Here is a 22076-nt window from a genome sequence, read left to right as displayed (position 1 = left end):
TATGTATGTATGTATCATGGTGGGCCGGTGGGGCTGAAAAAAATATAATAAAGACATTGTCACAGGTGCTGGTGTTTCTAATAATAATAATAGTCAGTGGTTATGGAAATGAATGTAAGTATATGTGGTACGAGAATGAGAATGTGTGTGTGTGTGTGTGTGTGTGTGTGTGATGAATCTACACATGTGAGGTGGTCGCCAAGAGCAACGATATTCAGATTTATTTAATCATCTCTGATTAGACTCGTTAAAGATTGATTTATTCGACAGTGACTGGAGTAAAGAGAGAGGGAGGAAGCAGCTTGGTTGAATTTAAACTGGAGACTTTGTGTAACACTCAGGTTTCAGAACTAGTTTTACTCCTGAGAGCTTTTTGTTCACAGTCTGTGGCTGAGAGGCAGCGTGAAGGTCAACAGGTTCCTGACTGGACTGAGGGCGCCCTCTGCTGCGAGAGGGGGAGAAGACAGCTGCCTCTGACTCTAGAGGGAAATATAGTATATCTGCTAGGACTACAAAAAGAGAAAAATACTTTATTGAACAGAAAATGTGTTTATTTATGTCTATATATGTATATAACTTCCCTTTATTATTTAAGCACTTTCTCATTTGTTTTTCCATTGAGATAATGAGGCAAGAAAAAACTTAATTTGATATATGACATCATACAATAGTTTAAAAGAAGCATATTAATTTGTTTATGAAGCATATCAGAGACCTCTTTAAATAAAGAAATGTTTTTATTACATTTTCTTGAAAGGTTTTACTCATATTACAATTTCCACACATTCCTGACACTTTGACGTTGGATCTAACAGTGGAAACTACATGACTGCACTACTTATACCAACATTAATTACCATGCATTTATACTACTGGACGACTTCTTTGCTGACATTCCATTTACTGACCTCCCACCGCTTTTCCTGCTGTGTGACTTGAGCAGTGTAATTCAACAGAGGAACTTTATAGAGCCGAGAGGGAAACTCACACCTGAGCTCCCGAACAGGACTCACGAAGGTCACGTTGGTCTGGTTCAGCCACGTCAGAAAACCCCTCAGGTCGGCGTCGCAGTGGAATCGGTTCGTTTTCAGGTCGAGGAAGCTGAGGGAGCGGAAAGCGTCGGGGTCGGGGGAGGCTATGAAGTTGTTGGAAAGGTCGAGCACTGCCAGACTTCTGGGTAACACGTCCGGGTGGAGATACGTCAAGGAGTTGGACGACAGGTCCATCTGGACCACTGAGGTGAGACCCTTGAAGATGCCTTGAGGAAGGGCCTGCAGAGCATTAGAGTTCAAGTAGAGAACCAACACTTTTCCGAGTTTGTCAAAGAGATTCAGACAATTGCCCTGAGCCCAGACTGACTGCAGGGAGCTCCTGTGAAGATCCAGGAACTGGAGTTCATTGGGACCAACCTGGGCACTGGGCACACACCACCTGATTGAGTTTCCTCCATAGGAGAGATGTTGCAGGCGTTTCAGCCGAGTCAAGAAGGTGTAAACATTCGCTAAGTCTGTGATTCTATTGTTCTTAATGTCCAAATGCACGACATTACTGGCAAAACTTGCGACACTCCTCATTGATGAGTGGGTCAACAGATTGTCACTCAACAGGAGACGAACTAAACGTGGTAAAGCTGCAGGGAAACCCAAGTCCCGCAGAGCGTTCCCTGTCAGATCCAACACTACCAGCTTGGGAAGTCCACGGAACGCAGTGTAACCCAGCGCACCGATGTGATTGTAAGACAAGTCCAACACTCGCAGGTTCGTCAGAGAAGCAAAAGTGTAAGAGTAGAGTTCCCCGAGCAGGTTGTGCGACAGGTTGAGTGAAGCTAAATGACCCTGAAGACCTTCGAAGGCATTTCTGTCGATCCGATTCACTCTGTTTTGGGAAAGGTCAATATTTACCACGTCCCTCAGTGGACTGAAAACCCCCCGCTGCAGAGCAAATATCCAGTTTTTAGACAGATCCACAGTGAGGACCGAGCTGTTCCTCAGGCCGGCGAACGTGCTGCGGTCTGGATCGGGGAGGTTATTGAATGAAAAGCCTTTACCCATGTGTCCTGACAGCTTGAGGTGGGAGATCTTCGTCCCCTCTATGGCTCTGAAGAACTGTTTCGACATGTTCACGCTGAACCCGTTGTGGGACAGGTCGAGTGTCTGGAAGGACATTCCCCTGAAAGGGTTGCCACATCCCTGCCAGTCAAATCCGCCAGTCAACATCGCTTTAAGGCGAACAGAGTCCAAGTTGAGGACCTTGAAGTGCTTCCCCTGGAAACCCCCCAGATCTGATTCACACATTCTATCGATTGTGTTCAGTTTGAGATTCACCTCTTTCAAGTGACTCATGTTGGCGAAGAACGCGGCCGGCTGGAGTCTCTGTATGCGGTTTCCAAAGAGGTCGAGAGTCTCCAAAGAGGACAGCGGCTGCAGAACCTTTCCCTTCAGTATGGACTCATTGAGCGAGCAGTAACCCAGGTGGAGCTTCTGCAAACTGGACAGTCCCACGAAGGCCCCGGGCTCCAGTCGAAGGTCGGCGTTGGAGTCGATCCGCAGCTTCTTCAGGCGACTCTGTCTGCTGAAGGCGTCGTTTCTGATCACAAGCTGCACGCCCTGTTTTCCCAGGTCCAGCTCCTGCAGCCGCTCGAGGCCGGACAGGGAGGTGGAGTTAATCTCACCGATGCGGTTCATCTCCAGGAACAGGTGGGTGATGTGAGGAGGGAGAGCAGGAACCGAAATGAGGTTCTGGAAGGCGCAGTTTGCTACAGAGCCAACGATGAGGCATGATGGGAAACACCCTGGTATCTGCAAGCGGAAATTTTAAATGTAAATGGAGATACTTAGATTTAACGACAATCTTATTTATTTCTGTATTTCCTTTGCTTCAATTTGATGTATTCTAGTTTAAAAACCTTTCAATAATACAATTGCACCAGATGAATCCCAATCTGCCTTTGCTCTGAGATAGTAAACATCAATATTAAATCATAAAAACATAATCTGATATGGTTTTATTTTCTCTATTTCAAGACATTTTACTGCTCTTCAAATCTAAATGTCATACATCATTCTGAATGTTAACTTACCTGCAGGAAAACACAGATGGCAACAAACTGAAGACACAACATCCTCACACAGCTTCCACGTTAAACCTCAGATAAACGTATGATCTGGTCTCTGCTGCGTTACAACCAGATCGCCTCTGCACAGATTTACCTCAGCCGTGCTTTTATCTGCTGTGTTTGCGTCATCTTGAGCATCGACCCTGCGGCTCAAACGTGACGCTGACCGGGACTTCCCTCTTTTTTTATTTTGCAGATTCCAGATTTACATGACATGGGGAAGTACATTTACATGTTTGTGTTCTTTGGTTGCTACGTTTTCTATGTCTTTCTGTTGTGTACTGAGTTAACACTCATACACTGGGTTGCACAACTGGCTCTTTCTGAAGCACGAGAGGACTTGTGGGTAATATTGTACTTTTTTACTCCACCGCAGTCTCTTAAGTAAATAATGACTGCAGGACGTGTAGTCTACAGTATTTTTTATATCATTAAATACTGCAGTTCTTCATCCACTACTTAAGTCTATGTATCACTGAGATGATTAATGATTCATTGGCATAAAAGCCTCACTTTTAAACTTCAATCAACTCATCAAATAGCTCTAAATGTTTCATTGTCATTGGAATCAGCCTAAAACAGTGCAAACAGGGGAGCGTGTGGTGTTTTATCACACGCTGCTGGTGAATTTCACAACCTCTGCAGAATGAAGGTTTGTCAAACACGATGCAGAGAGGAAGAGAAACAGAGGCAGAGGAAGAGTCACACTGTGGAAGCGAGGTTACATCCGACCTTACTTAAAACTGTGAGTTACATTATTGTTACCAACAGAAACTGAAATCAGTAGTGAGGTCATGTGGGTATATTTATTTAAGTCACACAGAGTTTTGTTTGAATATATTGAAAATTCTGTACTTCACTATGTTACAGAGGAAAATATAATACTTTTTATGAAGAAATACTCAAAACGACAACTACAAGGATGCAGAACAACAATCAAGAGACACAAAACAACAGCAAAGACTCAACTTAACAATCAACAGACTCAAAATGACAACTACAAGGATGCAAAACAACAATCAAGAGACACAAAACAACAGCAAAGACTCAACTTAACAATCAACAGACTCAAAACGACAACCACAAGGATGCAAAACAACAATCAAGAGACACAAAACAACAGCAAAGACTCAACTTAACAATCAACAGACTCAAAACGACAACTACAAGGATGCAAAACGACAACAAAGACACTCGGAACAAACTCAAAGATGCCAAAAATAAAAAAGGCTTATAAGAGACTCAGTGAAGTTAAGATTCAAAGATACAGGAACCAAAACAGCAGCATCATCTCGAGATGTAACTTCGTCTCTTTCTGTTGGGGTGTCCGGCGCCTGAATGCTGGGGGGCCTTTTCCACATCTGTGCCCAGGGCCTTGTTTTCTCCTGATACCTCCATGGTGCAATTAACCAATAATAAATAAAGATAAAATAAAGATAAATAAAAAAGTTAAATTCAAGCAGCCCAGGGAAACCAACTACTGTTAGAAGTGAAACCAGTGATGAGTTGGTTTTGTGTGAGCAGCGTACACCGGGGGGGGGTGAGGAGGAGGAGGAGGGGGAGGGGGAGGAGGGTGGGGGGGGGGGGAGGGGGACGGACCAAGGAGGCAGAGCGACTCGTTTCAAAAATAGTTCCCGTCATCACAGCAGCAGAACCCGGCTCAGAGGACCGAGGCGAGGCGGCGGGCACCGGGGCAGACACACATGGTTCCCCCGCGGGAATAGATAACGGGACCCGGGAGGAGGAGGAGGAGGAGGGGGGGGGGGCGACGGAGGACAGTCGTGAGCCACGGAGCCGGGAGGAGGGAAAAGTCGGTGACACGCGCTCCCGTGTTGATGTTCGAGTTTGAATACCTGCGGAAAACAGTCCCGGTGAGTAGAGCCCAGAGCTGCGCCCGTTTCAACGTGGATTCAACGCGGAATTAAAGATGGTGGCTTGAGGTTTAACCGCTTTAAATGTCGGGTTTCAATGTGAAGAGGAACGCGGAGAAGTTTGAGCGGGGTTCACGTGCACGTTGGCTCGAGGGGAACAAGGTGAACAGGGAGTTAAACTTTTTTTTCTGCAACATGGCCGCTCAGATGTCACACAGCTTCCCAGAAGGAGGCAGAGCCACGAGAAGCAGAACCAGACGCGTTCAGGAGAGTTCATTAAATAATAAACTCAAACCAGAAAAGACTGTTTGAATTTTCATACTTCAGTAAAACGTGCAGTGTGTTGTTGTCCCTAAAAGTTTTCAGTCATAAATCAAAAAATATTGCTGTTCTCCCCCATGCTCCATTCAGAAATATGCAGATTTTACTTTGCAACGCGTATTCCACAAACTTACAAATCACATTCAGCATCAATGTCTAATTCTTTACAATCTCTACAGTCAAATGTGGAATTCGGCTTATGGCATGTTGAGGATTTCATCAGGTTTGAATCGCACGTGCGTGTACACAACAAGCTGAATGGAAACTTAAAGAGTCCAGAAAGTACCGTTAGAATGTTATAATTAAAAATATCTAACGTGTTGTCGTCCCTCCCGGTGGTCAGTCATAAATCGAGCCCACTTTTCAAATCAAAACTGTTTCCTTCTACGAGAGGAACCATGCTCCATTCAAAAATAGGGCGATTTTACATATCCCCCAAACATAAATACAAACTTTTTTGCAATCACTACAGTCTCACGTACGTACAATTACAACGCAACAAGCTGAATGGAAACAGCTGTGGGGAGAATGCTGGGATAAGGACCATTAACCTTTTTGGTGAAATGAAAAAGGTTTAATAAATCTTTATTTCACTTCACGGAATCACCGGCCAGTCTCTCTTTTAATGAATCGTGTCATCTGACCTGTGGGGGGGGGGGGGGGTCAACTGAAATGACTTCTCACACCACAACCTGCCAAAAAGGTGTTAGCGGAGACGGCCCGAGCATTTGTGTGTGGCTGCGAAACCCAACCCTCTGAAATGTGTGAGAGCAGATACAGTCAGATGGTGAATCAGGGTGAACTCGGCCTTTTGTCCACATAAAACTCATGAAATACCTGATTGTACAAACTGTAGATACCCAGGGCTGCGATATATGCAAGTACAATAAGAGAATACTAGTTTTTTTTCTGTGTAGTCACCAACGCATCAGTATAGTTAGAGAAAAGTCATGTATTTCTGATATATACATACTGAGATATCTGCTATGAGCTAATACTGCCAACCAGTATGTCCTGGTGATTGAACTTCTGCCTAAAAGTTGAGCACTTACATTCAATTCTGTTACTACTATCAATAGTACTACATCGGTTCAAAGTTCAAAGTAAATGAAGATGGACGACGTGTCTCTAATTCCTCCCACTGTCTAGAAATGAAGCCAAAATATCCCAGATAAGAAAGCTGCCATCCAATCACTATCTGTGTAGTGATACTCGACCAATGAGAGTCTCAGCTGTCTCAGCTGTCAATCATGAGGTTTCACCTTGTGTTTTAGCATCAAACCAATATAATGAACACTTAAACAAACATCAACGTGATGAGAACTACCTCAAACGACAGAAAACATCTTTGAGAAACAAGTATTTGACGTGTAGTGACTTTTGTATTCGGTCTATTTCCCATCTACTAACATGGAGGAGGCCGGGTTGTACCGCAGTCAGCCTCCAGGGGGAGATTTTGGGGAGCTGTCACGTCGTCAATCTTTATACAGTCTGTGGTTTTAACAGAAAATCGACCGAGCACCTTTTATAAGTAGAAGTTGTGACAGTGTGAAAATTCAACTACTTCAGCAAAACCACACTGAGTCAGGGTTTTTTTTTATTATTGTGTATTCAGGCAGTTTTCAGACTTTTCCAAATTGTTGCTCCCTGTGGAGGAAGCTGAGAAAAGAGAGGAATGACAGGAAAAAGTGCGAGATTACTGAAACCGATGAGCTGTCCCCCCGGAGGCCGCAACTTTTTCCCCTTGTCGCTGCATCTCGTGCACTTAAACCCGAGCGCTGGGTGATTTGTTTACATCTTGAACGAGACTAAATAACAGAGGAATGAAGAAGTATTCGTCCCACTTCTCCCTGGCTTGTGATAACCAGGTATAGAAACCGCTAGCCCTCGTGTTTCACCTGTATACGTTACCTGCAGCGGCTTCTAATCACCACCCAGCTTCTTCATGCCCTTTCATCTCAGCGTCTCCATATGGAAGTGTTTTGAGACGACGCTGATTTACAGTAGTGCTGAATTGTGTGTTGCTGTCTCCACTACGGGTGAGGAGATAATAGCTGTGAGGGGGCGAAACCTATAATTAGAAGCAGCCCATTCCTATCCCGCCTCTAGTTTATATAATTTCTCGGGAATTAAATTACAGTGTAATTTAAGAGTTGCATTTTTTTTTTGCCCGTGAGAGCAGTTGGATGTCGCCTCCGACACTTGTGGCGACCCTCGGAGCTCTCCGCTCGTTTACTGAGGTTAATTCTCAGACGGCTTGTGGCGTTGCAGCGTAATGACTGGGCTGGTTGTCTCCCAGCACAGATTCCCCAGTTATGTCGTCAAGCTTTGTTTGAGTAAGACCTTGTTTTGGACCAAGGACACTGATAACTCTGTGGGCCTTGTCGTCATCGATCCAGCTCGATGACTCAAGGTCATTTTATCAAACTTGTTGTTCTCTTTCACTCTCTTCCTGTCGCTTAGCATCGTAGCGTCTGACTCTCCGCTTCCTTCTGGAGTCTTGGTACCTCCTAGATTCTTCTTCACGTCTTCACATCTTTATCTCCTTCTCCACCTGTACTGTCTCTATCTCCTTTCATTCCCTCCATTCTTCCTCTGCAACCAGCATGACCACCGCATCACTGGAGATGGAACCCTCACCATCGGAAAAGCCAGATTACCAGTCGAAGATAAAATCCTAAACTTTACTTGCTTGCAGTCACAGATTTAAGCGTAAATGTAATTATAACTGGAGATGAATCTGATAATGAGTCTCATTAAGTTTGTGATAGGTTTCTGCTGCATCAGGTATTCAGAAGGAAAACTTTGATGTTGTAAAACAAAGCAAGAGACTGTTTGTGGGGACGTGTCCCTTCAGGTATCGGTGAGACTATGAAATACGATCCAGGAAGGACGGGTTTGAAAAGCAGGTCCACGAGTGTGACAGCTTATCACAGACAAAATCACTTGAAAACGTAATAATAAGACGGCACAGGATGATTTTACAACCCTGTAAAGTTAAAGTTAGTTTCACAACAGTCGTAAAAACATTACTGGGTCTGAGAATGGGACCAGGAGCTCGGGCTTGCACATATTTCTCCACCAGTACCACCACTACCTCCAGAGAAACCTATAGCTTCCTGACCAGTCCTCCAGACACCCCCGCCCCCCCGTGGCAGGCTAGCTGTCCATCTTTAAAAAAAAGTTGAAACCAGATATGAGTTGCTTCTGTTTTTACCTGCATGGTGACACCCCTGGAGTCATGCAGGGTCAGCCGGGCCGTCTCTATGGCAGCTCAGGGTTCAGAGGTCGGGAGGCAGAGAGATCGGGGGGGGGGGGGGGGGGGGGGGGTGTTGCTGCTGCTTTTGGTCCAACCTGCTTGTAGGTGTTAGAATCGCAGGTGTTGCTCTGTGGTAAAGACGCTGGTGTTGAACTTGATTTTCTAGGTCTTTTAATGGCGGTGAGGTTTTTAACGAGGCTCAACCAACAGACGTGCAGGTGTTAAAGACTTTACGTTTTTAGTTTGGAATTTCAGGCTTGAAATTCAACCTTTTTTTTTTTTAATGCTATCAAATACAAAAACTTTGCTTTTCTTCCAACTTCATTCTCCTCAAGGTGCAACATCTAGACCATCATCTTGTGTCCAGAGTGATGTTAAATGTTATAATTAATATCAAAAATATCAAACTACACATGCTGCTACTTATCAAATAGATATTTGTCCACGGCTGCAGCAGCATATTGGAATAAATCAAGTTATAGATTCCTCCTAAAACTTTCCAGCTTTTTGCTAAACACCACATTTCACTTCATTTGGTCTCCACTATGTCTGAAATGTTTCAGGACCCTCGAGGCCAAACCACCAGTTCGTCACTCGGCTCCACAATGTGCACAAACTTCCAAATTTCTCAAATTGTCTGCAGAGATTTGTGGGTTTGCTTTGTGTGTGTTACAGTAATCGAGGTCGTTTTGAGGATAAATGGAGCTCGTAGGTATTCCAGCAACGACAGTGTCTAAAGTTGTCGACTGTAAATATGTCATAAACACACACACACACACACACACACACACACACTGGTCGGGTCCTGTCAGGGCCGATTTTGAGAACACAGAGCAGCTGGAAGTGGTGATGTGGTCATGTGGCATGCATGGTGCGTGCGGGGGGGGGTAAACACTCTCTAACCCTTCTTTAGTACCAGCTCGCCTGCCTGAAGCTCTTCTCTTTATCAGTGTCGTCTTCTTCTTCTTCCTGTTCGTCTTCGTCTTCGTCTTCCTCACTCGTGAACATTTAGTTCGTGGATTCACCCCCACAGAACGAACGCGGAGGTAATTTTCTGTTGTTGAATTTTGGCTACGAATTCACACCTGCAGTGCATGATTCAGACTGAGAGTGAGTGACTTCTATGAACAGGTGAGTGTGTGTGTGTGAGAGAGTGAGTGTGTGTGATGTTTGTGGGACAGTAGATTGTGTGTGTGTTTGCTTTCAGGACCATTTTCCCTGCTCAGGTGTTGGGGCTGCATAACTTTAACCACTGTTCTGAGGAGTGTGTGTGTGTGTGTGTGTGTGTGTGTGTGTGAGTGTGAGGGCTCTGTGTGTGTGGTTTGCGTGCGTGTGTGTGTGTGTGTGTCTCTGTGTGAATGTGTTTATGCACAGGTGCAGTAGTTGGGTGGCCTGCACTGATACTACCCCCCCTTTTACATGCACTGTCCCTACATGCACACCCTCTATTAAAAAGAGTGAGAAATTAAATGTTTTTGAGACTGACAATAATATTTGTAATTAAGTCATCGTGATAACGTGTGTGTGTGTGTGTGTGTGTGTGTGTGTGTGTGTGTGTGTGTGTGTGTGTGTGTGTGTGTGTGTGTGTGTGTGTGTGTGTGTGTGTGTGTGTGTGTGTGTGTGTGTGTGTGTGTGTGTGTGTAGGATGTATAAATGACAGCTCACACTACTTTAGTTCGGGGACCAAGTTTATGGAGCTTTAATGATTTGTTGATTAATCCATCGGCAAATCGTCTTTGTATTAAAATTCATTTTCTTTGGCAAAAAATGTCAAATATTTGCTGTTTCTAGCTTTTTTTAAATGTGAGGATTTGATCTTTAATCTTTTATTTCTGATATTAAACTGAACATCTTTGGACCTTTGGACACTTGCTCAGACAAAACCAGATGTTTGAAGATGTTCCATAAGACGAAGAATCTGACAACTTTAAATACTTGTCAGTGATTGATACGCGGGACAGGATTCTGTCTCTCCTCCGTCAACAGGCGTGACACTGGTGTTTTTGAGAGTTGACAGTTGTTATTAAGATCACATGTGGCATTTGAGGTTGGTAACAGGATGTAGAACAGGAACATTATATTCTTATGAGACGTATGTCAACAGATGTGGTGGTTATGTAACAACTCAATCTAATTTGTACTATTTGCTTCTCTCAAAGCTTCGTGCTTTGTGTTTGTGAAGTTTAATGCTTCTGTATCTTTTTAAATTCACATCTTCTGTGTAATATCCTGTCATGTAAAGTGCAGTACATGTATATAAAGTGTACTTTACGCTGCTTTATACTTCAACAGAAGATAATAATGGAAAAGCATTAAAGTAAATTCTTTTAAAGATGATTTACAATCGGCATCAGAAACTGCAGATTACAAAACCAACCAGATTGGAATTAAACAATAATATAATATACATTTTTCTATCTAGTGTGAAGATGTAGTTGTGGAATGTGTGTCCCACTGGTTGTGTTTAGTGTGTGTCTTTATCAGTGTGTCCTCTGCTGTCTCTAAAGGGCCTTTGACGTTATTGTTTGAAGACTGAAAAGACTTTTCTCTCCTCCCTGTGTGTCTCTCTGCTAGACGTCCTGTATTGAAGCTCCTCTGTCCTGTGTGACCCCCTGACACAGAGAGGTGACCGCACACACACACACACACACACACACACACACACACACAATGACACCGTTCATTCTTTAAAATTAAGCATTACAGAGACAGCGTTTCCTATGGCTCATAGTGTGTGTTCGTGTGTCTCTCTGTGTGTGTGTGTGTGTGTGTGTGTGTGTGTGTGTGTGTGTGTGTGTGTGTGTGTGTGTGTGTGTGTGTGTGTGTGTGTGTGTGTGTGTGTGTGTGTGTGTGTGTGTGTGTGTGTGTGTGTGTGTGTGCTCAGAGCAGCGTGTGTTGTTGGCATGTTTGTTTCCGTAAAGCTCAGCAAATGTCGGCCACAGTAAAACACCATGGTGCAACGGCCGTGTGCAGCGCCACCCACACAATCACAGAAAAGCAACACGCATGCATGTGTCAGCCACGTCTGTTCCCCTTCTCTCTCGCTCCCTCTTTCTGTTCCCTGTACTTTCATTTCTGTAACGGAACTCAAAGTACCAAGTAGAAAATGATACAAAGCTGAATTGACTTTGTCCTCTCACGAGAGAATAGAGCATCAAACGTTTCATGTCATCACGACGCACATCGCAAACAGACGCAGCAACTTCTTGAACAAAATGCTCAGTTGTAGCGTCGCCTGATGTTCGGCCTGGTAGCTTCAGGTGTTGTAACGTTGCTATCTAAAGAATTTCCAAGCGCCACTTCTCGGCGCCTTGACCCGGGGGGGTTAAAAACCGTCCGTGGGGCTGTTCCGAGCCCTCTGACACAGTTGGGGGGGTAATTGCGGGAAGGTTAATTATATCTGCGATGGCTTAAAGCTTCGAAAGTTAAAATAAGAAGCAAACCTCACACAGCAAATGTTCCTCCGTGTCAGCTATATGCAGACAGACAGACCGAGAGACAGACAGACAGGGTGTAGTTATCACCAAGGCCAGGCTGGAAATAACAATTTACTCATCACGGGAGTCCAGAGTTGTAACTGATGAGTAAGTGAGACTCTCGGAAATGGCCACATGTCCTTATTTGGTTCACGTGAGGTTAAAGTGACGCTCCCGGACAGGAAGTGGAGGAGCTGAGGATCAAACCACTATTTGTTGTGGTGGCAGTGCGAGAAATTAACTCCCATCAGGGTTCAGTTCAAGTTCAGTAATTTATTCTCCAGGATTCCTCAGATGATGAAGCTCCAGGTGACTCTCAGGAACATGAGACCATGAGACGTCCTCTGTGCACAGTTGTCTAGTGTGAGACTATAGTTGTGTCTTTCTCAGGGACACATCACCGAAGTTACACTTATACTTGCACTTGACGGCAGCAGCTTCGAGAGTGTGTGTGTGTGTCAGGGAGTAAGAAAGAGGAAAGAAACAGCTGTGTGTGTGTCCGTGTGTGTGTCCGTGTGTGCGTGTGCGTGCGTGTGTTTGTGTGCATTTTTGAGTGTGTGAAAGTGACTGAAAAGAAGAGTCCTTTTGTCTGGGTGAAGCATGAAGTCTCCTGGGAAGCTTTTAAATCCTCTCTGGAATTTGTGCGTGTGTGTGTGTCTATACGTGTGTGTGTGTGTTGGTGTGTGTGTGTGTGTGTCTATACGTGCGTGTCTGTTGTGTGTGTGTGTTGGGGGTTGGCCTGTCACCACATTTGTACAAGGAATGCAAATATTTGTGTGCGTGTCTTTCAGTTTCGTGGTGTAGTATAACCGTTGCCATGGCGACCGGTATCCTCTGGTCTTTTCCGTGTCACCTGACGGCGTTGGGGTTGACAGCTAACTTTTTTTCTTATTCTTTTCTTTCACCGCCGGTCTCTCTCTCTCTCTCTCTCCATCTCTCTCTCTCTCTCTCTCTCTCTCTCTCCCTCTCTCTCTCTCTCTCTCTCTCTCTCTCTCTCTCTCTCTCTCTCTCTCTCTCTCTCTCTCTCTCTCTCTCTCTCCTCTGTCGTCCTCTAAATGCCAGCCTGCAGATCAGATTACATCAGCTGCTCTCATTAATGTGTTTATTTACCAAGCGCTCCACTCGTCCTCTCTCACAGACCCGGTCCCATGATGTTTACATGGGTGTGTCGGCATGCACACAGTAAACCAGTGTGTAAAAATACACACGCATTGTATTTCCCATTTTAGGTCGAAAGGATTTATCTTGGGTTTTAAAGCTGCTTCTTGAAATATTGGAACAAATCACATTTAACACTTGAAGAATTCCTGTTGCACTTTGATGTCTTAGTTCACCACATTTGCTTCTTCACTGTCTATGGCTGTAACACATCAGACATTCAAATTTGTATTTAATGGTCTTTTAGATTAGTAATCGATTATTGTTTTTCTTCTATAAAGTAAAGAAAATGCCCATCGAAGTTTCCTGAAGCTCAAGGTCATGACATTGAAATGCTTGTTTAGTCCAATCAACTCCAAAGATATTAAAATTTCTAAGATAGGCAGCAACTTAAATGCTTGAAAATATTGCTAATGATTAATTGATTATCAAATAGTTACAGTAACATAGAGATGACTGATTATTTTTCTATCACAAATTGATTCAGCTTAAATTAAATCATCTATTACACACTTATTGTCGTATTTAACTAATAAATTAGGTATTTTAACATCACCCGTGATCCTCTATTAAAGCAAAATGGACAATTTATGTTCTGTCAGTGGGGGGGGGGAGCAGGATGGACCTTTCTTGACGTTGCTGTAAACACATATTTATATATATATCCACACATTAATATCAACTTCAACAAACCAAACTGTTCCTGAGACTGGTGGTTGCAGGATTACACTGTTTATTGCATCAGTTATTTACGAGACATTTTTTTTCCACCTCCGTCAAAAACATTGAAACTGTCTCGTGATGTTTAGATTTCCTTCACTCTGACACTAAGAGTCCTCATGGTTTGTTTCGCTGTTGCAGGATGGTGATGGAGGAGGGGGGTCCAGGAGACAGAGGGAGGGGGGGTCCGGTGACGGCAGCAGCGGAGGGACGGCAGATCTTCGTGGAGCTCGGTGAGTGACCGCTGAACCTTAATGAACTGAGCCTGCGGGAGGTCTGTGCAGCTCACAGGACGGAGCCGTGGAATTCTGTTTACAGGATTAAAAACTACCTTTTGAGTCTCTTTTCCTGGGAAACGTTTTAATGTGTTTCTGTAAATATCACTTTATTGACATTCACTCCGAAGAAAGGAGATAGAGATTCATGAGAAGATCATGAGTCAAAAGATTAACCAATAATAAATATCCTGTATCTATTAAAGCCTGATTGATAAGTGTTTATCTTTATGGTTATTGGGGACTGACAGTTACTGATATATTGTGAGATGTTGACAATAATTCCTAAGATGTCAAGAAATGTAGTTGAGGCTTGATATTTTTTTGTTTAACCATAATATGTATAAAATAAAAGGTTTTGTTTACATGTTGCATGTTTTGTTGCACTATTCTTTGCACTTTGTTCCTTGAGAAACAACATAAACTCTGTGTGAGGATGAATGACTTTTAAAGATTTTTCAAAACGTCCTCTTCTTCTTCTCATCCCAGGGGAGCAGAACCTTGACGGCATTTGTCTTTCTACATATCGAACGTCCTGCAAGCTCCGGTTTATACAGAAGAGATGCAACCGTGAGTCAAAGCTGCTGTCAAGGAACATGTTGGCTGTTAAAATGACGTGACTGTGTGACCAATGTCAGATGGAGGAAAAAAGATTTCTATTAAAACATGTGGAATGATGCAGATACCGAAATACGACCAGTATAGGAAAACACATCGGCGTGTGTGCAGGTTTCGCTGACTTCCCTCCTCTCATTCCAGTGCATCTGATCGACATATACAACGTGATCGAGGCGGTGCGGGACGCTGGTCTGAACGCCGTCGAGCTGAACGCCGGCATCTCCGTGACCAGACTGGAGAACCTGGTGTCGTCCCTGTTCAACCAGCTCAGCAAGCGCCTGCCCACCACGCACACCATCAACCCGCAAGAGAGCACCGCCCTGTTCGTGGAGTTCTTACTGGCTGCCGTGGACAGGTAACGACAATGCAGAGTAATCCCAGTGTAAATGTCCCATGATGCATCTGTTTCAAATTGTCTTTAAATCTATTCTGGACCGAACCAGCCTGACGCGTTAATGTAAGAGGCATGAGCTGAGCAGTAAAGCTGATCTAATAAACTCCGAGCTGCATCTGGACAGTGAAGGCAACGGCTGCAGATGTGCACAACAAGGCAGCAGCTCTCTTCAAACTCTCAGACACCTTCATTAATTATTCACATCTTCTTACACAGCGCTGGGATTTTAGCGTTGACTGACCTGAGCTCTTCTGAAAGATCAAATCTCTAAGAATCTAAGTCTGCTTGGAGATTTAAGGACTGATTAAGGATCTGTTGGATAGAAAAAGACATAAATGTGTTTTTTTTATAAATAAGCAGGAGGACAGAACTGTGGCATTTAGAATATAATATTTCATCTGCATAATTACTACTGGTGCTCGTATCCATGGCAGCAGCAACAACACAGGCTACATCAACTCCCTGTTCGCTTTATTCATACATTTTACAACACAGACAAAAAGAAAACAATTAGCTTGATTTGGAGAACCCCCGCTCAGATATTCACATTGTTATTAACAATAAAGAAGTGCAAAAATACCTGAGAACTGCTGTTTACCTCACACTGGGTTTTATGTGAAAATCAAGGTGGTGTATCTCAATCAAATGTGTGTTTGTGTGTTTTCCCAGTGAACCAGAAAGCCGACTGACGGTGCTGTCGGTGAAGGCGATGCTGGCGATGCTGTGTGGAGGGAAACTGGTGGATAAACTCCGCTGTGAGTTCTATCAGCATGTGATGTACTTGTTGTTGATGTATCCATGTTAGATATGTGCCACCTTGTGGAGAAGGTACGTCAGTGCTGCTGTTTTCTCAGGTCGATTCGCATATTACTCACGTTACGGGAACATAAACGGCTTCACTGCGCCACATTAAAGAGACTCGACTTGAGGACAGATCACCGTGACATTAAATATTAACTTTAAGAGTTGTAGAGCTTACGGTCATAGTGAGGTTACATCTCAGGAGAATGGAAGTAGGTTAATGTAACAGCTCTCTAACTGTGTGTGTGTGTGTGTCTGTGTGTGTGTGTGTGTGTGTGTGTGTGTGTAGATGTGTTTTCTCAGATATCTGACTCTGGTGGTGTGATGGTTCTGTCCAAATTTGATGGGTTTCTGAAGGAAGCTCTGAAGTTGCCCACCGTTGTACATGAAGCACCGTCCTTTGGCTACACGCACACATTAGCGCGCTCGTGCTTCCCACAACAGGTTTGGTCAAACACCTTCGTCTCTCGAGCTACTGATTCATCTGAAAGTTTATATTAAACATTGTTTTCTTTCCCTGCTGTGTGTTTATTCACTGCTGTGTTTATTGTTGTTATTGTCTCTTGTATTTGTTGTTGTGTAGAAGAGGGTGATGCTCAACATGTTCCTGGACATTGTTACCAACCCTCCTCAATGTCTCGTTTGGCTGCCTCTCATGCACCGTCTGGCCAACGTGGAGCACGGTACACACACACACACACATATATATATATATACAAAATATTTAAATATTTGTATTACCAGTATATTTACTTTGAGATCAAGATCTAAACTCTTCAACTCTCTCTCTCTCTCAGTCTATCATCCTGTGTCGTGCTCCTTCTGTCGTGGCAACGGCATGACGGGCTTCCGCTACCGCTGCCTCCGTTGCCGCGGTTACCAGCTCTGTCAGAACTGCTTCTGGCGCGGCAACATCAGCGGCTCACACACCAGCCAGCATCAGATGAAGGAGCACTCGTCCTGGGTGAGTCACCGTGCGATTACTCATTCATCACACCAGGGGGCACCATCTCTGTCTGTGTGTGTGTGTGTGTGTGTGTGTGTGTGTGTGTGTGTGTCAAAGTTTTTAAGTAACTAGTAACTAAAGCTGCCAATCAAATGAGGTGCAGTAAAAGATATAATATTTTCCTCTGAAAAGTATAAAGTGACATAAAAGGAAAGTACAGTTACCTCAGTTGCCTTAGATTTGTACTTGAGTAAATGTTCCTGGTTACTGCTGTTGTGATTTATTAAATCCAAAAGACTGATTGGAAATGAAATATGTCAAATCTTTATAATACTTAATAAACAGCTGCTCGAGGCTGAGGGAGAGAATGTTTTCAGTATAGAAATGATGTATAAATAGATGGAAACCTAGTCGTTTGAATTATTCAGCACTCCGACTTGGCATCATTTGTCTTATTAATGTTTCAGGAATTAATCTCCTCAGCACCGCTGCTCCTGCCCGTCAAAGTAAATCTCTCCTAATAATCCTCCGCAGACTTTGCACATCATCTCCCACAGGATTCAGTTTCAGGATTAAGTTTACTCTCAGTTTACCTGTCGACCTTCGGTGCTGCACAGCTCTTAGTTTAAAGTCGTGCACCAAGTGAACACAGATCAGTTAAAAATACTTTTTATCTCCAATATTCAGCAGGAAACTTAAATTATGTCTTTAATAATCTTCTCTAGAGAAACAATGCAAATAAACGATAGAAATGTAAAAGACTCCTGCAGTGAACGGGGGATTCCTCCCCCGGATGTGTGAGCGTGCAACAGATGCTGTGAATTGTCTGTAACCTCTGAGATAAACAACAAACTGATAACACGAGTTCAGACTTTCATCCTTCAAGATTAACTGTTCCAACCACAGAGTTCAGTCCTGCTGTTAATGCAGTTAACGCTGCTTCAGTCACACGGTCTATGAACGTTGACCTGACGTGTGTGTCTCTCTCTGTGTGCGTGTTTGTGTGTTTGTAGAAGTCCCCAGCGACGAAGCTTGGTCGAGCCCTGAGCAGGACTCTGGGCTGCGTATCGTCCAGAGATCCCCCCCACCCAATTTATCCAGAGGAACCTGAGAGGACGCTGAACCTCTCCAACATCGTGTAAGCCCTCGCAGCACTAACACACACTTATACACACTGTAACACACATCGGTCATGACGCACACCAGGGTTGTGTCTATGTTACACATGCAAGACAAATAACTACAGTTTATTCCTCTTGAAAAAGAAACGGCACATTTACAAGATATAAATATATACCATCATCAAATCAATACAACACAGTTTTCTTCTATAGTGTTAATTGTTTAAATAGAATTGGTGACTAACATTAGTCAAGTTCAGCAACATTTACTCGTCTAAATGATAATTAACTCAGATTCACTCACATTACATCATCTCAACCTCTTATGACAATGTCAAAAAGGCAAAAATGATAAGAACACGTCAGGTTAAGTAGAAAAATAATATTTTGTATTTACTGGAACTTTAAGCACCAAAAAACTAACAAAAAATACGATGGGAATAAATAATTATAGGTCCTATTGTCCCTATTTCTGTCACTTTCATCACAGAAGGTAAAACATTAACCACCGCGTTGCAGAAGCATTTCACCGACTCTTGCTTCTGTGGCCGTCACCAAGTTACACGTGCACAGAAAGTTATGATAACATGAATAAAACCAAAGTCACGCCTCTTCGGCCCGGCCCGCTGCGGCGGCGGCCCCGCCCCTTTCGCTGGATTCCCACTGTTTGATTTTCCAACAAGCGCCGACAGACTGGGTCATTACAGACCTGCAAGCTCTGACTAGACTCGTATTCAGGGCAGAGCACAGAGGCTGCACTTAGCACTGCTGTGAGTATGCTGACAGCAAAGCTCTGTCGAACTTTACACAAGGTTTATCAGACTTTCTGTCGTTTCTGTTCGTGCTCACTGTCTTTCTCTTTCTTTCTCTCGCTCTCGCTCTCCCTCCGGCGATCTTTGGCCTGTGTGTGTTTGCTCAGACTAGAACGATTCACTAGTGCATGAATGCACAGAAAAGCAGACGCAGCGTGTGTGAGAATGTGAGGGTGAGAATGTGCGTGTCTTTTATCTGAAGGCCTTTTGTGTTTGAACGGTTAAATGTCGTTGTTATCACTTTATATTTGTACGGTTGATGATATGGACTTCACTCATTGTGTGTTTGTGTTCGTGCAGCCCCTCTCGGCCTATTGGAAACGCCAATGAGGCCATGTTGCTGTCCTCGTCGTCACCAGGGTCCACCAAACGGTAAAGACTCGATAGATTAGATAAAATACCGGTTCCTACCAGGCCATAATGTGTCAGAGTCATCATAAAATGGGTTTTTAACAACTTGCTTTATTCCTTTGTTACGTGCAAATCACAGTCTCCTCTGCAATAACTTTACATCACCTGCCAATTAAATGTTTTTGATTGGATTTAATGAAAATTTGAGTCTTTTGCAGCAGCTCGTTCACTGCAGGTGTTAAAAAGCACCGGCCTTCAAATTCAAAAGGACATTTTAATGTAGAGATTAAACGAAACATGACACGATATTAGAATTATACGATAATGTCAAAAATGTGAATTAGCATTTTATCCGTCAGGGTGAAACAAAGCTGTTGTGATTCCTGCAAATTGGTTAAATTGGTTGATAATCACAGTCTTTCATGCTCACCGGTTATTTTCTGTCTGGTTTTTTTTTTTATGTCTGCCGTCCAGTTTGGCAGCGGCTCAGCGCATGAACGAGGAACACGCTCTGATCGCCGCGTACGTGAATCGTCTCCAGAGCAGCCCACGGTGAGAGAGAGGAGCAGAGGGGGGGGGGGCATTGTCACCTGCTACAGGCTGTTCACATGTTTTTTTGGATCAGACACCAGAATGTGCAGGAGACAGTTGCCAAGTAACACCTACAGTGGCTCACAGGGGACATTTGACCACTCAAGAAAAAGTCAAAGATTTCAAAATAACGGAAAAGAGTCCATGTGGGTTGTACCTGTATCATCAGCTGCCATGCCGGCCTTTTTAATCTAACACTTCTGATGATCATTAGTCGTATGTTGCTGACGTTCCTGCACTGTGTGTTGTGTTGTGTGTCTGTGTGTGTGTGTGTGTCAGTAGTGTGGACAGTCCCAGCAGACAAGATGAGGAGCACAAGCTGATCGCCCGCTACACCTCCCGCCTGGCGGAGTCTGACGGTTCAGGAGTGAGTCAACAACACCTCATTTGTTTCCTACACCATTATATGCAAATCTTCAATCAGGTTCTCGTATGTTACACGTGCACAGAACTCAGGACACACACACACACAGTAATGAAGTCTTGTGGTCGTTAAATGATCAATGATCAACCCACAGTCATTGTTCCAATAAGTGAGTTATTTGTGTGTGTGTGTGTTTCAGGTGATACCGAACCGGAGCATCAACTTTGACGTGAACAAGCAGAAGAGGGAGCTCATCGCTCAGCTGGAGAGTAAAAACAGGTAGAAACGGGTCAACACACAGTTTGTCTTACTCTTGTGTGTTCCACCGCTTTTCAGATTCGGTTTGTCTCAACTTAATTTTTCCTTCCAAAAAGAATAAAAACCTGTTATTTAGCCCGGACTTCCCACACAGCCCCAGCCGGAGCTGAACACTCTGTTTATCTTCTGAATTTCCTAGAGAGATCTTGGCAGAGATAAAACATCTCCGCACAGAGCACGACGCCGCCTGCCAGCTCAGCCCGGAGAGGGGCAGCACCAACCCCACGCTGCTGGCCGAGCTTCGCCTGCTCAGGTAAACACAGGCTCCGCATCAGGAGGATCAGGAGTTCACACCGAAACCTGCCGAACACAAACGTACAGCAACATGTTCAAAAGGTCCAGAGATCCCCAGCCCCTGTGCTGCTGCGTTCCACTGCATCGAGAACCGCAGCGTTGGGTGGGGGGGGGGGGGGGGGTGGTGTGTAAACTATAGACTGAATAAAGCACATTGAGGTTTTCTGTGTGTCAGTGACCTCACTGGCTGCTATAAATAACCCCCACCTCTTATATGCTCTCACACAGACACACACAGCGCCCAGTGTAGTTATGACCCTGTGTAGTCCAGATCTTTTTCTTCTCAGAGGTCAAACTGAGTTTAACCTTCTCTACTAGAAACTAACTGCAAGAATCAAGCGGCTAAAGTGCAGTGAAGGTCTATTTGATGTGACAATTGAAATAAACAATGAACTCTGAATCAGTAAAGTGCCCTCAACTTTGATTTGCTGAGATATATATAACTTATTATGATATATAAAAAAGATTTTCACATTTCAGAAGCTGGAATGAACAGATTTTTTGCCGTTTTTTTGCTCGTTAAAGCAACTGAAACATCAATTATCACAAACATTGCAGACTCATTTTCTTTCGGTGGACTAATTGATTGATTGATAGGTGAGCGACATCTTTTTAGGGGAATTATCTGTCAATAAAACAATTCTATCAGAGCAAGCGCCACATAGACCTTTTTACACTGATTCCACACTTCAACACGAGATGTATCTTCTTGTTCATCAGCAGCTTCTTTCAAATTTGCTCTATCGATTATATTTACTGCTTTTTCTTTCCTATATGTTTGATAGAAGACCACGTCCACAGCAGCCGGAGCGCACGTCTCAACTTGTCCCCGCAGACAGTCAGTGGTTTACAACTCCCGGATACATCAGAGGACACAAGATCATTAAAAAGACAGAAAAACTTGAAAGAAATATGCTGCTTATGTTAATTTGTTTGACTTTTCTCAGATCTTACATTCTTTACTCTGGAAACTGGAGCGTCGGAGCTTTTTAAAGGTGCATTTTAAGTTTAGACGTCACCTTGACTCCCTGAGACGAGACAGATGTGACAGAAAGTTTCCTCCAGGCTGTAAACTGCTGACATCAAACACACGGAAACAGGAAAGTTATCTAAACACCAGTTATTACTCATTGGTCACATTCCTTATATTTGTAGTCTTTGCATTCCTTTGCAGCCGGTTTGTATCTTTGAACTTGAACGTAGCGCTAGTATTCGTTTTGTGTCTCTTCAGTCTCTTCTTTGTCGCCATTTTGTGTCTTTTTTTCATTTTT

The 22076-nt window shown here is 43.7% G+C and overlaps 2 protein-coding genes across 8 annotated transcripts; one reads left to right on the top strand and one right to left on the bottom strand.

Annotated features, from left to right (window-relative positions):
• Positions 1 to 533: 533 nt before the first annotated feature.
• Positions 534 to 9525, bottom strand: LOC117758541 (toll-like receptor 5). Of its 2 annotated transcripts, XM_034580302.1 has the most exons (3): positions 9470 to 9525; positions 3080 to 3258; positions 534 to 2798 (listed from the first exon to the last, which is right to left on the bottom strand). In XM_034580302.1, the coding sequence occupies exons 2-3, from the start codon at positions 3119 to 3121 to the stop codon at positions 870 to 872; spliced, it is 1971 nt and encodes a 656-aa protein (XP_034436193.1). In that variant the 5' UTR covers positions 3122 to 3258; positions 9470 to 9525; the 3' UTR covers positions 534 to 869. The 2 variants fall into 2 exon arrangements, with proteins under 2 accessions (XP_034436193.1, XP_034436192.1); XM_034580301.1 differs by lacking the exon at positions 9470 to 9525 and having other exon boundaries at positions 3080 to 3380.
• Positions 4707 to 20808, top strand: dtnba (dystrobrevin, beta a). Of its 6 annotated transcripts, none has more exons than XM_034580305.1 (15): positions 4707 to 4986; positions 11141 to 11191; positions 14062 to 14153; positions 14685 to 14765; positions 14955 to 15168; positions 15877 to 15962; positions 16298 to 16452; positions 16592 to 16691; positions 16806 to 16972; positions 17968 to 18092; positions 19188 to 19259; positions 19713 to 19790; positions 20109 to 20196; positions 20393 to 20472; positions 20651 to 20808. In XM_034580305.1, exons 3-15 carry the CDS (start codon positions 14063 to 14065, stop codon positions 20766 to 20768), a joined length of 1455 nt encoding a protein of 484 aa, XP_034436196.1. In that variant the 5' UTR covers positions 4707 to 4986; positions 11141 to 11191; position 14062; the 3' UTR covers positions 20769 to 20808. The 6 variants fall into 6 exon arrangements, with proteins under 6 accessions (XP_034436196.1, XP_034436202.1, XP_034436201.1 ...); XM_034580311.1 differs by having other exon boundaries at positions 4708 to 4986; positions 20112 to 20196; XM_034580307.1 differs by lacking the exon at positions 4707 to 4986 and adding an exon at positions 9597 to 9612.
• The last annotated feature ends 1268 nt before the right edge of the window (positions 20809 to 22076 follow it).

The sequence above is a fragment of the Hippoglossus hippoglossus genome, chromosome 24 (assembly GCF_009819705.1).
Source record: "Hippoglossus hippoglossus isolate fHipHip1 chromosome 24, fHipHip1.pri, whole genome shotgun sequence".
Classification (NCBI taxonomy): Eukaryota; Metazoa; Chordata; class Actinopteri; order Pleuronectiformes; family Pleuronectidae; genus Hippoglossus; species Hippoglossus hippoglossus.
The sequence above is the reverse complement of the archived record's forward strand: the minus strand, read 5'-3'. Positions and strand labels throughout refer to the sequence as shown.

Bases quoted from the DNA above. Each gene is read 5' to 3' on its own strand.
- LOC117758541 (XM_034580302.1), bottom strand. From the start codon at position 3,121: ATGTTGTGTCTTCAGTTTGTTGCCATCTGTGTTTTCCTGCAG. The intron at 2,799-3,079 runs GTAAGTTAACAT...TTCCGCTTGCAG, and splicing joins CCATCTGTGTTTTCCTGCAG to ATACCAGGGTGTTTCCCATC.
- dtnba (XM_034580305.1), top strand. From the start codon at position 14,063: ATGGTGATGGAGGAGGGGGGTCCAGGAGACAGAGGGAGGGGGGGTCCG. The intron at 14,154-14,684 runs GTGAGTGACCGC...TTCTCATCCCAG, and splicing joins GCAGATCTTCGTGGAGCTCG to GGGAGCAGAACCTTGACGGC. The intron at 19,260-19,712 runs GTAAAGACTCGA...TCTGCCGTCCAG, and splicing joins TCACCAGGGTCCACCAAACG to TTTGGCAGCGGCTCAGCGCA.